A 12,417-nucleotide genomic window follows, 5' to 3' on the forward strand; every position below is an offset into this window, starting at 1 on the left:
ACGCCCCCGGAGGCGCCTGACGTTGATCGCACCCCCACCCCACCCCCCACCCCCTCACTTCACTTCAGCCCCACTGATCTCCATTTTCTTCGTCCCCGATAATCAGGAACCGAGGACTCTCAAGATTTGAAAATGAATGATGAATACGACGTCATCGTCCTGGGAACCGGACTCACAGTAAGAACGGTTCCGACGCAGCGACTCCAGAGTGCAAGAGTTTGGCAACCTGTTACTAACGCAGTCAACCTGGGCTTCGAGCTGCCGGGCCCGATCAGCGGGGCTAACTAGCTAGCTCTAAGCTGCTAGCGCTAAGTAGCTAGCTTAGCCGCTAACGAGTGAGCGCGATTAATCCGAACTAGTAGTAAGTGTGCCCAAAGTAGCTCGCGCTGACTGCTAGTTGTTGTACATTGAAGACAACTTTGTAAAATACGTGTTTTATTGCATGAAAAGTGAACCCCGTGGTTTGTTGCAGTACTTATGTAGTAGTTTGTCGAGTCTTCATACACCGAACTTATCCGGTAGTTTGGAAGTTAGGCGCCTCTTCCGGTAGCTTCCTCCGTCACGGTTAGACGGAGATAAGTAGTCCGCCAAAGTTAGCCGGTCGCCTCGCTAACCACCGCACACCGACCCGCGGCTCCGCCGTCAGAAACTCACTCTGGAGCTCCGGCAGGCTGGAGCTGCGAGTCCGCTACGAGTCTACTAGTTTTACTGGAGTAAAGGTGTCGCCAGCAGGGGAGAGACGGGGACGCGCGTCGTGATCCAGGTGTTGTGGTTTCTGGGAGTGCGAGAAGGTCCGTCAGTAACACCCGGAGGCCGATAGCCTCAAACCGATCCGTTGTTTTGGCTCGCATCCGGATGAACTCAGGCTCCTTCTGGAAGCTCTCATGTGAACTGGTGTGGGCTGTTCTGGTATTGGGTGTAGAACTGGAATATGAACTGGACCAGCATGACTGGCTCCTTGCGGTCGAACTGCCTGGACGTTCCGGGAGGGGCGGCTCCGCGTCCGTGGCAGCTCCTCGTTGAAAATGGCAGTAGAAGGTTTGAGAGACAGTCAACGACCTGCGTGTCAGCTGAGCTCAGGCCGGGCCGGCAGAGGGGCTGGTGGGGTGTCGGAGGGCAGGGGGCTACTGCCTGGGTGTGGTTCCATCAGCACGGAGGAACCGAAAGAACTCGACAGGCGGCGGGTCAGTCGCAGACGCTCGGAGGTTTAGTTCAGCTCACTTTTACTGAACTGGTGCAAATTAATGACTACACTTCTCTTGACTAACAGTTTCCTCTCTCCTCCGCGCTGCCTGCCGACTCAGCAGGAAACTCAAATTGGGTTGCACAATGATTTAATACTTCATAATGTCAGCCTGTACATTTGTAGTTATTGAGTTTGGCCAGAAGCAAAGATTGAACAAAGTGAATATCTGTTTTCAAAGGTTATATGAAATGTGGTACATACTGGAAATAAATGTGAAAAGTTTCCAAAGTCCAAAACACCTGGAAATCCCACAATCCTACGTTCATCATCTCCTCATCGTGGAGGATGAGTGCAGCAGGAGAGGGATGTGAGGAAAATGGATCATTCATACAGATGTTTTTTGCAGATGACTCGTGTCTGCCTGTACTGATAACGCGCTTATGTTCATGTGCATCTCTGATTTTTACTGGTCCACGTGTAATTAGTTGTGTGCCAGGTTCAAACTCTGAACTGAAGCTTGAAACCCTGATGTGCCGGTTTTACCGCCCACAAGGAGGAAATAAAAGTGGAGGACATGAAACGCATGCACGGCTCATTTCCTCTCATATTGATGAGAAACTGCTTCGCCTGCCCAGACATTCGAGGTGTAAACCAGCAAATTCTTGTGAAGTAACTGAAAACCACAGTTTTTCTACGCGGAATCCAAATTCCTCTGACGCAAGTGAATTCCTGACAAGTCCTATGAGCTCAGTATGACCAAATATTAATGGAAGGCACTTTACCTCCCCATTTAAACCCTCTAAGGTGTTGAGATGAAGTAATGTCCTACCACGCCGAGTGTGGCGGGTATTCAGTTAAAGGTTTCTCTGTCTTGAGAGACGTGTTGGTGATGTAGTACAATGACAGCTGGTTTCCTCGTGCTGTAACACGGAATCATGTGATTCTATTATTTTGAGCTGGACGCAGCTCGCGTCCTCTCTGTTGGACTTTGCTGCCTCTCATCCTGATTTTATGGGTCTTGTGTGTTAAAAGTTGTGCTCTGGGTGTTTTAGAGTGGCTCAATTTTATGCCTGAGTGTGTTTTCCTCCATCAGCATGCTCACTATTCATGATGGCTAGCTAGACCGCCAGCAGCTCTATCAAAGCCTGTCCTTAGATGAGCCGCATCAGGTGGGACGGGGGAGGAGCAGTGACACACCAGGACCACTCCGTCTCCCTCAGAGACGCTGCTTGTCCTTCAAATCAGGATCAGAGTAGATGGACTCTGGGCTGTCCCAGACGGACCTGGTAGACGGTCCAGCGAGTGTTCGGTTTGGGAGAGAACCCATGTAGCAGTTAGCTGTGGATGTTGTTGGTAAGTCATTGAGGTTATGAAAGGGCGTGGTTTGGTTCTCAGTCAAATTCCAGCTGACCACACGCCCAATAAGTCTGCACACCACACAGCCAAAGTATGAGTTTGTGGCTGAAAGGCAGCGCTGCGTCAGCTTTGCTAGCACCTCTGTGTCATTTATCAAGTTTTGATGATTTGTTTGAATATTAGATCAGCATTCTTTGGTGACCTGCTCTGGTGAAACGTGCGTTATTGAAGCAGCTCAGATTGTTGTCTTTTATTTCCTGTATCGGCGTTTTCAGGCTTAGCAGCAACATGGCCTGCAAATGAGATATTTTTAGTCTCTGTGGCAATCCAGGATAGACGGTGAGTCAGAGAAAACTGCTGTAGCGCTTCAGAAATGCGACATGAAACTCTCCAGTGACGACACTCGCCAGAGTATGATCGTTTCTGTATGGTCACATGATATATTCGCATCTCATTAAAGTTTCTCTCATGAATTAATGGTCCAGGAATGTGGTTCAGTGTATGAAATAGAGGTGCAGAACAAAATTAAAGTTATAACTCGGTCCTGCTTCTTCCAGTGCAATGAAAACAAAAGCACTTCAGCTTTCAGCTCTTTTCCTGCACTTTTGTTTGTATGTTCCTGTGCTAACGGTGGGAAATGTAGTCCATGTTTTTAGGATGTTGTACTTAAGGCGCGCAAATGTTTCTCTGATGATGTTTTTCTCTTGGTTTTTGTGAAGCAATGAAATGTAGCACTGCTGTAGACACATTTTCCATTGTGGACAATGAACTTAACTCTTACACTCGGTGTCCTGTTCCGAACACGCCAACATGAAGGCATGATCGTTGTGCTGGGAATGTTGGTGAATCTTGACACTGATGCAAATAAAAAAAAGATGCAACTCGATACAGAGATTGTATAAAGCACTTGTATTTTTACCTGTAAAAGATGGTGTTGACTAGAGCTGCAACTAACGAGTATTTTTGGAATCTAGTATTCTGTAGATTGTTTCTTTGAGTAATCGAGTACTGTAACGAATTATACTTTTGTTTTTAAACAAATAAATCAATTTGTTGGTGTTCAAAACAACCCATCTGGCATCGCTTGGATGTGTCTGTCAGTCGCAACAGTCCGGGTGGCGCACGCGCGCGCACCTCATCGCTCTCTCTCTCTCTCTCTCTCTCTCGTTATGCTGTCGTCACGTGAGGTTAATTAAACGAAGCCTCGAGGTAAAGAATTTGCCTCGATCATTTTTTGTATTTGAGTTACTCGAGTAATCGTTGCAGCCCTAGTGTTGACTGGTTTATTTTTATTTATTTTTTTAAATTGCCCCTAAGAATATTTATGACCATCAGGGTTGGAGCTGAAATGATGCTAAAACTGATCAGAACACTCCTGTAGGGGAGCAGACGGTTGGGAGTCTGAGGCCCTGGCGCCTCATGAGGGGGCGGTGACATCCTGAGCACCAGTCTGCATCCTTTTTGCACACTCGGCTTCCTGGTTTGACTGCAGCAGCTGTGCTGCTTTTGTAGCCTGATAACAGTTTGATATTCTTCCTATTTGGTGATGAATGTTGCTTTGTTCCTCGTCAACGGAGACGCGCCCTGATCTCCACCTTTGGGGTTATCTGCTGGTAACACCGGCTCTCATTATTGATCAGTCAGTTTCCTTTTTACAGCTCGTTAATAAGTTGTTCTGTCTGTTAAATGTTCTGATTACAGCAGCACAGGATTGTGTTGATATGCCTCGTGATGATAGAGCTGCACTGGTGTGAACCAACGCGAGTAAGTTGGTTCAACTGAATGCACCAGCTGGTCTCGCCGAGCGCTACAGTGAACGAGCGTTTTTCTGTCTCCAGTGACACTGGTGAAGAAGACTGGACTCTACTGGGCAGTGCTCTTTAGAGTTCGTAAGCAGCATTTGGACAGTTTTGCTCTTCTTAGTAGTTTTTTCACCACTGGGTAAATGTAGCGTAAAGCTAATTATGCAATGCTGGTTCTGGCTGCATCCTGGAGTCATACAAAAGTCAGACAGTGGTGAAAAATGTCTGTGTGAGCTGGAAACACCTATTTTGGGAAAATTATGACTTAAACTTCTGGCTTTGGAATATCAGTTCAAGCTGTCCTGAACATCGTTTTCATCTTGCGTGTTGAAATTGTGATGAAGGAGGATTTATGAGCCATTACGCTGCTTTAAAAGTTACCATGGATACGTTGAACTTGAGTGGGTGCTTTTATACCTGATGGCTCAGCAAAAGCTTTTATGTGTTCTGGGTTAAACAGTGATAGCCTGTGCACCCTCCCAGTAAGCCGTCATTCAATATTACAACTTTCGTCCAGTCAGTCTCTTCGTCTTCCACCTCCAAACCCACACTTGTAATCGCATTAAGGCCTTTGGCCCCAAGGAATTCCAGACTCTGAAAAATGAGCAGTTTCCCTCATCGTTACCAGGCAGACTGACAATTAAAGCCTACTAGAGCTCCAGTCACCCTCCCTGATCTACAGGAGAAAGTCAGGTGTGTGTGTGTGTGTGTGTGTGTGCGCGCGTGCGCACGTTCCAGTGATGCCTGGATCAGCTCGGATGTCATCTAAATTCCCATTTACACATAAATAATCCCCATGGGAATTTGGCTCCTAATCTATCTTCTCTCTGAAATTATAATGAGCAGTGCCAGATTGCAGCCCTGCAGGGTGGAATATTCAGGAGCAAATAATAGAAATAATGCACACTGCGAGATCACGATTAGGAGTTGAACAGCGTGTGCAGGATGGATGCAGCAATGTGGTCTCCTGGTATGGACAGAATCAGAATCTCCTCCTGTGTTGTGTTTTCTTCAACAGGAATGCATCTTATCTGGCATCATGTCAGTGAAGGGCAAGAAGGTTCTTCACATGGACCGCAACTCGTACTACGGCGGGGAGAGCGCCTCCATCACACCTCTGGAAGATGTAAGTGGCTTCTGTCAGGCTTTGAGGGGAGTGTGTGTGTGCATGCGTTCTTACAGCGCGACCTTCAGCCCATTGTTGTCATCAGAGACAGAGACGTGATTATTATCGCATTATTATCTTCACCCTTTTTAATCTTGGGAAATGTTTCATATTTACCGATGTGTCATTAATCTGAAACTGCTTCTGCCTCTTCGTTTGCCTGCAGCTCTATAAACGCTTCAACATTCCCGGCAACCCCCCTGAGTCAATGGGAAGAACCCGGGACTGGAATGTGGATCTCGTCCCTAAATTCCTCATGGCCAATGGTATGCACGCATCTCTCGCTCGTATCTCCCATCGAGGGCTTGGCAAGTGCCTGCAGTGACTCCTCGGGGCTCATCAGGCCTGTCAGCCTGAGCTCGATGGCAGCTGCTCATATTTGCCTTCAGCAGGAGTGTCATTGTCCTTGTAAAACCTGCAGGTAGAAGCAGGCTGTTTTCATGAATGAAGAGCTGGCCTTGGTCGAAGTAACATGTTGGCTCCTCCTCTCCTCAGGTCAGCTGGTCCGCATGCTGCTGATCACGCAGGTTACTCGCTACCTGGAGTTCAAAGTGGTCGACGGCAGCTACGTGTACAAGGGCGGCAAAATCCACAAAGTGCCATCGACTGAGACAGAGGCCCTGTCCTCCGGTGAGTTATTCAATGATGCATGGAACATGGACAGCTTGATTTAGGCCACAATCACCCTCCACCTTTTCATTTAAAAAAGTGTTACATTTGCAAACTTCAGGCACGATGCCGGCCCTGTTGTAGTTTAAACTCCAGGATCATGTTGTGGTGTGGACGGGAGGCAGGTAGTTGATTGGTCCTCAACATATCATGTGTAGGTGACGTACTTCCTGTTATTTCCTCTTTTAACGTGTGTTTAAGTGCTATCCCTTGAATACGGGATCCTCTAGAGGGAGGGGCCTTTAATGTGGTCAGAGCAGCTGAGTAACATTATGGTTGTTACCTTCTAAGCAATTTATCCTGAATTTATCAGCTGATGTTTTCTCCATGTAAATCTATAGGAGATGCTCTTTTGGGCCGCAGCTCATCAAGTGATGATGGGGGAGGGGCATATAAATCTGAGAAAGAATTTGTATTGGATGCAAAGTTAGTAGTGTGGTGCAGATTGAGCCCTAAATGTTTTTACAGCAGGAGGAAAGAAGAAATGCTTCTTGGCAGTGAACACAACAACTCAGAGTTCAGACTTGTATTCTTGAATAATTTCACCTCAGTGTCAGTTCAAGCTAGGGAGTCTCTGGTCTTACTTTCTACCATAGTTCAAGCTAGGGAGTCTCTGGTCTTACTTTCTACCATAGTTCAAGCTAGGGAGTCTCTGGTCTTACTTTCTACCATAGTTCAAGCTAGGGAGTCTCTGGTCTTACTTTCTACCATAGTTCAAGCTAGGGAGTCTCTGGTCTTACTTTATGCCATAGTTGTTCGTCCCGTGAAGATTTTTCTGCAGCAGAACAATCGAGTATCCTGCTTCCTGTTCACTCTGGCCCATGGTTGATCATGTGATATGGTTTTACAGCCGTGTTAGCATGGATGGAGATGAATTGTGGTTAGTTAGGGGGTTATTTGCTGGAGCTGACACTCTCCCTCTCCTGAAGGTCTGATGGGCTTGTTTGAGAAACGACGCTTCAAAAAGTTCCTGGTCTTCGTCACCAACTTTGATGAGAATGACCCCAAAAGCATGGAGGGCGTTGATCCCCACAAGACCACGATGAGGGCCATTTATCAGAAGTTTAGCTTGGGCTCGGAGGTCATCGACTTCACTGGCCACTCCCTCGCTCTGTACCGCACAGATGAGTGGGTACTCTTTCAATTGAGTGTCTTAATTGAAAATGCCAGAACATCGTCGTAGCTGTCAGAGTGTGCAGTGACACGCATGCTGTCCCTCTGTCGTTGCTCAGGTACTTGGATCAACCTTGCATCGAGACCATCAACAGAATAAAGCTTTACAGTGAGTCTCTGGCCAGATACGGCAAGAGCCCGTACCTCTACCCACTGTACGGCCTGGGAGAACTGCCCCAAGGCTTTGCCAGGTAGGACACACACACAATAATAGGAGGAAATAAACCACAGTAATTGTGTTAGAATAATTTCATTGCTGTGGTCGGGGCAGAGATTTCCCAGAAAATCAATTGTGGCTCTGCATTTTGTATGACCCCTTGAAAAATGCTGCAACACCTCTGGGGAAGTCACACCTCTGGGGAAGTGTGTGTGTGAGAGTGAGAGTGTGTGATTGTGAGAGAGAGAGAGAGAGAGAGAGAAGCCACATTGAGGACGTTCACCCTGTTAGCTGAGCTCATACAGAGAAATGTGTGTGGACGAGTGCATCTTCCTGACCATGAACTGCATAGTTGTGCTAATTTTATTTGTGGTTTCCAATTTAAAGCTTGGCAGAAGAATTCGGCATGCGTGTCAGTTGTGTTTGAACTTCTCCAGCTAGAACTCAAGAAGGACTTCAGTCTACATCTTGAGTTTTGGCTTCCCAAAGGGATTTTAGGAATCTCTGAAGCATTCCTGCGTAATTTGGCTTTCAAATGTGTTCAAGTCCCATGTCACAAGTTTCCTAGTGATCACTACAATTCATTGAGTTGATAACAGGAAATAATCTCCGTCTGCTCTAGAGCAGTACCGCTCGCTGGGTCCGGCCCAGCCAGGGCGCCGAGCCCTACGGAGACACACACTCATGCTATGCGACTCTGATGCAGCAGAAAGTTTTAGAATCAGACACTTCAGAATGTATCTGGCCAATCAGGACGAAGTGCCAGCGCTTCCTCTGGTGAGCAGAGAAGAAGAAGAAGTGCGTGTTGATCCTCGGGACAATGACAGGTTGTGTGTTGCTAGCATTAGCAGCAGCAGGCGCATGGCGCTCCGACTGCACACTTGTGATGTGAATGAACGTGACCCCATCGCGCTCCGACACAGAAATATTACAAGAAAGACGACACTTATTGTGAAGTTAACATATTTTCATCCCAAAATATGAACAGATTTGATATTTCTGAGTTTCCTCTGCGTACCACTGGTGGTACACGCACCACAGTTTGAGAATCACTAGTCCAGACCGTGGAGGTATTGTTCCAGAGGAAGAGACATCGGTTCCACCAACCACTATCCTGTGATTCTGTTCCAGGCTGAGCGCCATCTATGGTGGGACGTATATGTTGAACAAGCCTATAGACGAGATTGTGATGGAGAACGGGAAGGTGGTCGGAGTCAAGTCGGAGGGAGAGGTGAGTGCTGATGACCCTGAGCTCTGCTGGCCAGGTTCTGTTCAGTAGCTGGACAATCAGCTGGGACCTTCCAGGAAGTTCCGCAAACCCAAGAGGAGCTGCAGAGTTCTGATGCTAAACTGCAACCTCCGGGGGGGGGGGTGATTTCTCACTTATTATTATTATTATTATTATTATTATTATTATTATTATTGTTAGTGGTGGTTAGCATGCTAAGCTGTCGACAGTATTGGTGTCATGATCACCGGACATGTGGTTTGGCTCTCATGGTGACAAAAACATATTTGTTGGATGTTAACGGCTCACGAATGAAGTGGAGGTGAACTTTGGTTCGAAGTAGGGACGCATCACATCCACCTCGCCAACGCGACGCCTCAATCACTCGCTTCAGCAAATCTGATCGTTAGTGCGATGGACGTGTTGCTCCGTTTTAGTCGCTGAGGGTGACCAGAACTGCTCGACGCAACTGTCACACTCGTGACTCCACTTTAGCGTCACTACCACAGCAAACCATCAGTCTGCAGATCAGCGCCATCACTTAAAGCGATGCTTACTGCCAATGGTGATCAGGACGTGGAAATGTTCTGCCTCCAAAACACGTCTTTGTCACAAGTGTGTGTTGTATTGCATCTACGCAGGATTTAGGGCTGTCCCGTTGACCTTGAGCCGTGTTTTCCACACAACAGTTTGCCAGGTGCAAGCAGCTGATTTGCGACCCCAGCTACGCCATGGATCGCTGCACCAAAACGGGTCAGGTGATCAGAGTCATCTGCATCTTGAGTCACACCATCAGCAACACGAACGATGTCAGCTCCTGCCAGATCATCATCCCCCAGAGTCAAGTCAACAGGAAGCACGGTGAGCGCGTGAACAGTAACCAGCGAGGTCGACGGAGGAGGAAATGCTGACCAAACCACCGTTGGGGAACGTCTCCGACGCTGAAGCATTGATCTGCCTGTCTGATTCACTTTATTGATGACAATCAAAAAATAGTCCCAAAAAATCCCTAAATAAACCAACAGATGCTGTTTTGTTGTGGGATGCTGGCACCAAGGAGTCGATGTGTTGGACATGCAGAACCACCACAAATCATTCTGTTGGTTTCATTTGATCTTTATGATTAATGATTAATTATTGAAAGCTCAGTTGTGGTTTTGTGAGTGAACCAGTAAATCAGCTGTGGTGAACCAAAGTTGATCTTCCAGGTTCAGTTCATCAACATCATCTTCACTAATGACCCCTCTGATGCTGGAAGCCTCGATGCTACGGTTAGCAGTGCTAAGCTAACGTTAGCCTAGGGAGGAGCTACACCACTCTGATGATACTGGAAGCCTGAATGTGGTGGTTAGCATGCCAAGCTAACGTTAGCCTAGGGAGGAGCTACACCATTCTGATGATACTGGAACCCTGAATGTGGTGGTTAGCATGCCAAGCTAACGTTAGCCTAGGGAGGAGCTACACCACTCTGATGATACTGGAAGCCTGAATGTGGTGGTTAGCATGCTAAGCTTTTAACAGAGTTTCATGAGGTCCTCTCATGTGGGGTCTTGATTTCTTCGGGTCTGGTTCCATGTAGCGTGTACAGCCATCCCAGTCAGACAGCATACACGGCACTGTGGCGCTTGGCTGCCGAACTGGAACAAGGATTTAATTAATCTTATTAATTAACGCCTGTTTGTCCCACAGTGACATGTTACAAGGTCCATTATCTTGCAAGCGTGTAGAATAGAGTAACAAACCATCAGACGTTAACTTTTGTCGTCCTGTTTCCAGACATCTACGTTTGTATGATCTCCTTCGCTCACAACGTGGCAGGAAAGGGGAAATACATCGCCATCGTCAGCACCACAGTGGAGACCAACGACCCCGAGAAGGAGGTCAAGCCAGCCCTGGACCTACTGGAGCCCATCGAGCAGAAGTTTGTCAGCATTAGTGACCAGTACGGACCGACTGACATGGGCAGTGAGAGCCAGGTATGGTCAGAGGTTGGCTGAAGGGCCCTCAGGTGTTGAGGTGGCTGGCCGCGCTCACACGTGCTCTGGCAGCTTCAAGTGGGATGTGGTGGTTAGTCGTGTCCTTACATACAGCTTCACCAGGTCATGTCTAGAAAAGCCTCTTTGCGTCTTGCTCTTCAGCTTAGAGGCGAATTAGGTATGTTGAGACACAGGCGACACCTAGTGGTTAGGACTCAGTACTGCGCCCTGGTGTGTGAAAACTCCTCTGGTTCATGATCAGGCCAGGCGTGAGCTCTGCACCGGCTCGACTCATCTGTCCAACTTTTCCACTCATTCATGACATGAAAGCAACACGGCCATTTAACACTTGTCATTAAACCAAGTTAGCATGAAACATTGCCTTTACTGCTCAAAGGTGGCCAGCAGGAAGTTGATGGTGTTGGTGTTCCCACGGAACACTGCTAGCTAGCATGTGATACATGAGTGAAATGAATGGCCTTTTCATTTCTGTTTCATTCATAAAACATTAACGTATGAAGTTTAATGTCGTCATGTAAAACAGCGCTCGCGTCCTATCTGATGTCACAAGGCAAAGGGGAAAAATGGTCGTGACCCTGCACGTGATGGCGCAGCAAACTTGAACTTCTTCGTTGGATGTTTCCACTCTCAACGAGGAATCAGTTGTTTTTTTCTTGTTGGCTGTTCCTGCACCATTGAACAGAGTACTTCAGTGATACTGGTAGTACTAAATGTGTATTTGTGCTCATGCAGCTTGAACACAGCAAGACTTTATTTCAACAGAAGAGGGTATGAGCTTAAAATCTTGTAGTATTACGATCGTGGGGTGACTCTTTCAGTTTATTGAGGTTTATTTCCACCAGTCAAAGGAAACAGAACATTCTCCTGGACAGAATTCAGAGATTTTATGAAAGAGATTCTTATAAATGATTTCTAATTTCATAATTTTGACGTCTTTTGCAACTTTATTTACCATAGGAATATTTTCTTAAGTCAAACGTTCCTCTCAGGTCGTCTCTCATTGCTGAGCTTCCTTGTCACCTGATGTACTTTTATACTTCACTGTTTCCATGTGCGCTGAAAGAGCTCCTGCCGCTTTTGTTCTCTGTAGATTTTCATCTCACGTACTTACGACGCCACAACTCACTTTGAAACCACCTGCGATGACATCAAGGACATCTACCGGAGGATGACGGGCTCGGACTTTGACTTTGCTGAGATGGAGCGCGGCAAGCAGGACATCTTTGGCGATGCCGCGGAGTAGAGGCGCCGCACCTGCAACACTCCTGATTGTCACAGCTGCTGACAACTGAAATCTTACCATAAATTAAAAACCTACGACACGATGTACACAGCAGGGGGCGAGCTGATAATCCAGAAAGATGTGGCCGCCCGCTGAGGAAGATGATGTAGACAGATACGTTAGAGTATTGTTGGGTAGCGTTCAGGGAGCAGGCGAGGCTTTGGTTGATCACTCAGAGGGTTGTTGCACTAAACATTGGTTAAGACGACTGTACTGTTAGAGCCGACATTTTTAAATCAAGATGATGCATAGTCCAAAGATGCCAAATCAGTGATGAAACAAGAGTGTTGTGTGTGTGTGTGTGGGGGGGGGGGGGGGCAGCATTTTTTTCCTGTTTGCAATTATGTCATAGGTGAGTGTGTGAGAGTAGCTGACTCAGGCCCAGCAGACTGGTGAGTGGCA

General features: G+C 47.2%; 1 protein-coding gene across 1 annotated transcript; it reads left to right on the forward strand.

Annotated features, from left to right (window-relative positions):
• Positions 1-20: 20 nt before the first annotated feature.
• Positions 21-12,307, forward strand: gdi2 (GDP dissociation inhibitor 2). Its single transcript, XM_086201292.1, has 10 exons — positions 21-177; positions 5,363-5,470; positions 5,676-5,775; positions 6,005-6,139; positions 7,108-7,306; positions 7,411-7,542; positions 8,640-8,739; positions 9,426-9,597; positions 10,513-10,712; positions 11,824-12,307. Exons 1-10 carry the CDS (start codon positions 133-135, stop codon positions 11,974-11,976), a joined length of 1,344 nt encoding a protein of 447 aa, XP_086057418.1. The 5' UTR covers positions 21-132; the 3' UTR covers positions 11,977-12,307.
• Positions 12,308-12,417: the final 110 nt, after the last annotated feature.

This window comes from Aulostomus chinensis, chromosome 4, assembly GCF_037954235.1.
Source record: "Aulostomus chinensis isolate RoL2024-O1b breed Wild chromosome 4, RoL_Achi_v1.0, whole genome shotgun sequence".
In the NCBI taxonomy this organism is placed as follows: domain Eukaryota; kingdom Metazoa; phylum Chordata; class Actinopteri; order Syngnathiformes; family Aulostomidae; genus Aulostomus; species Aulostomus chinensis.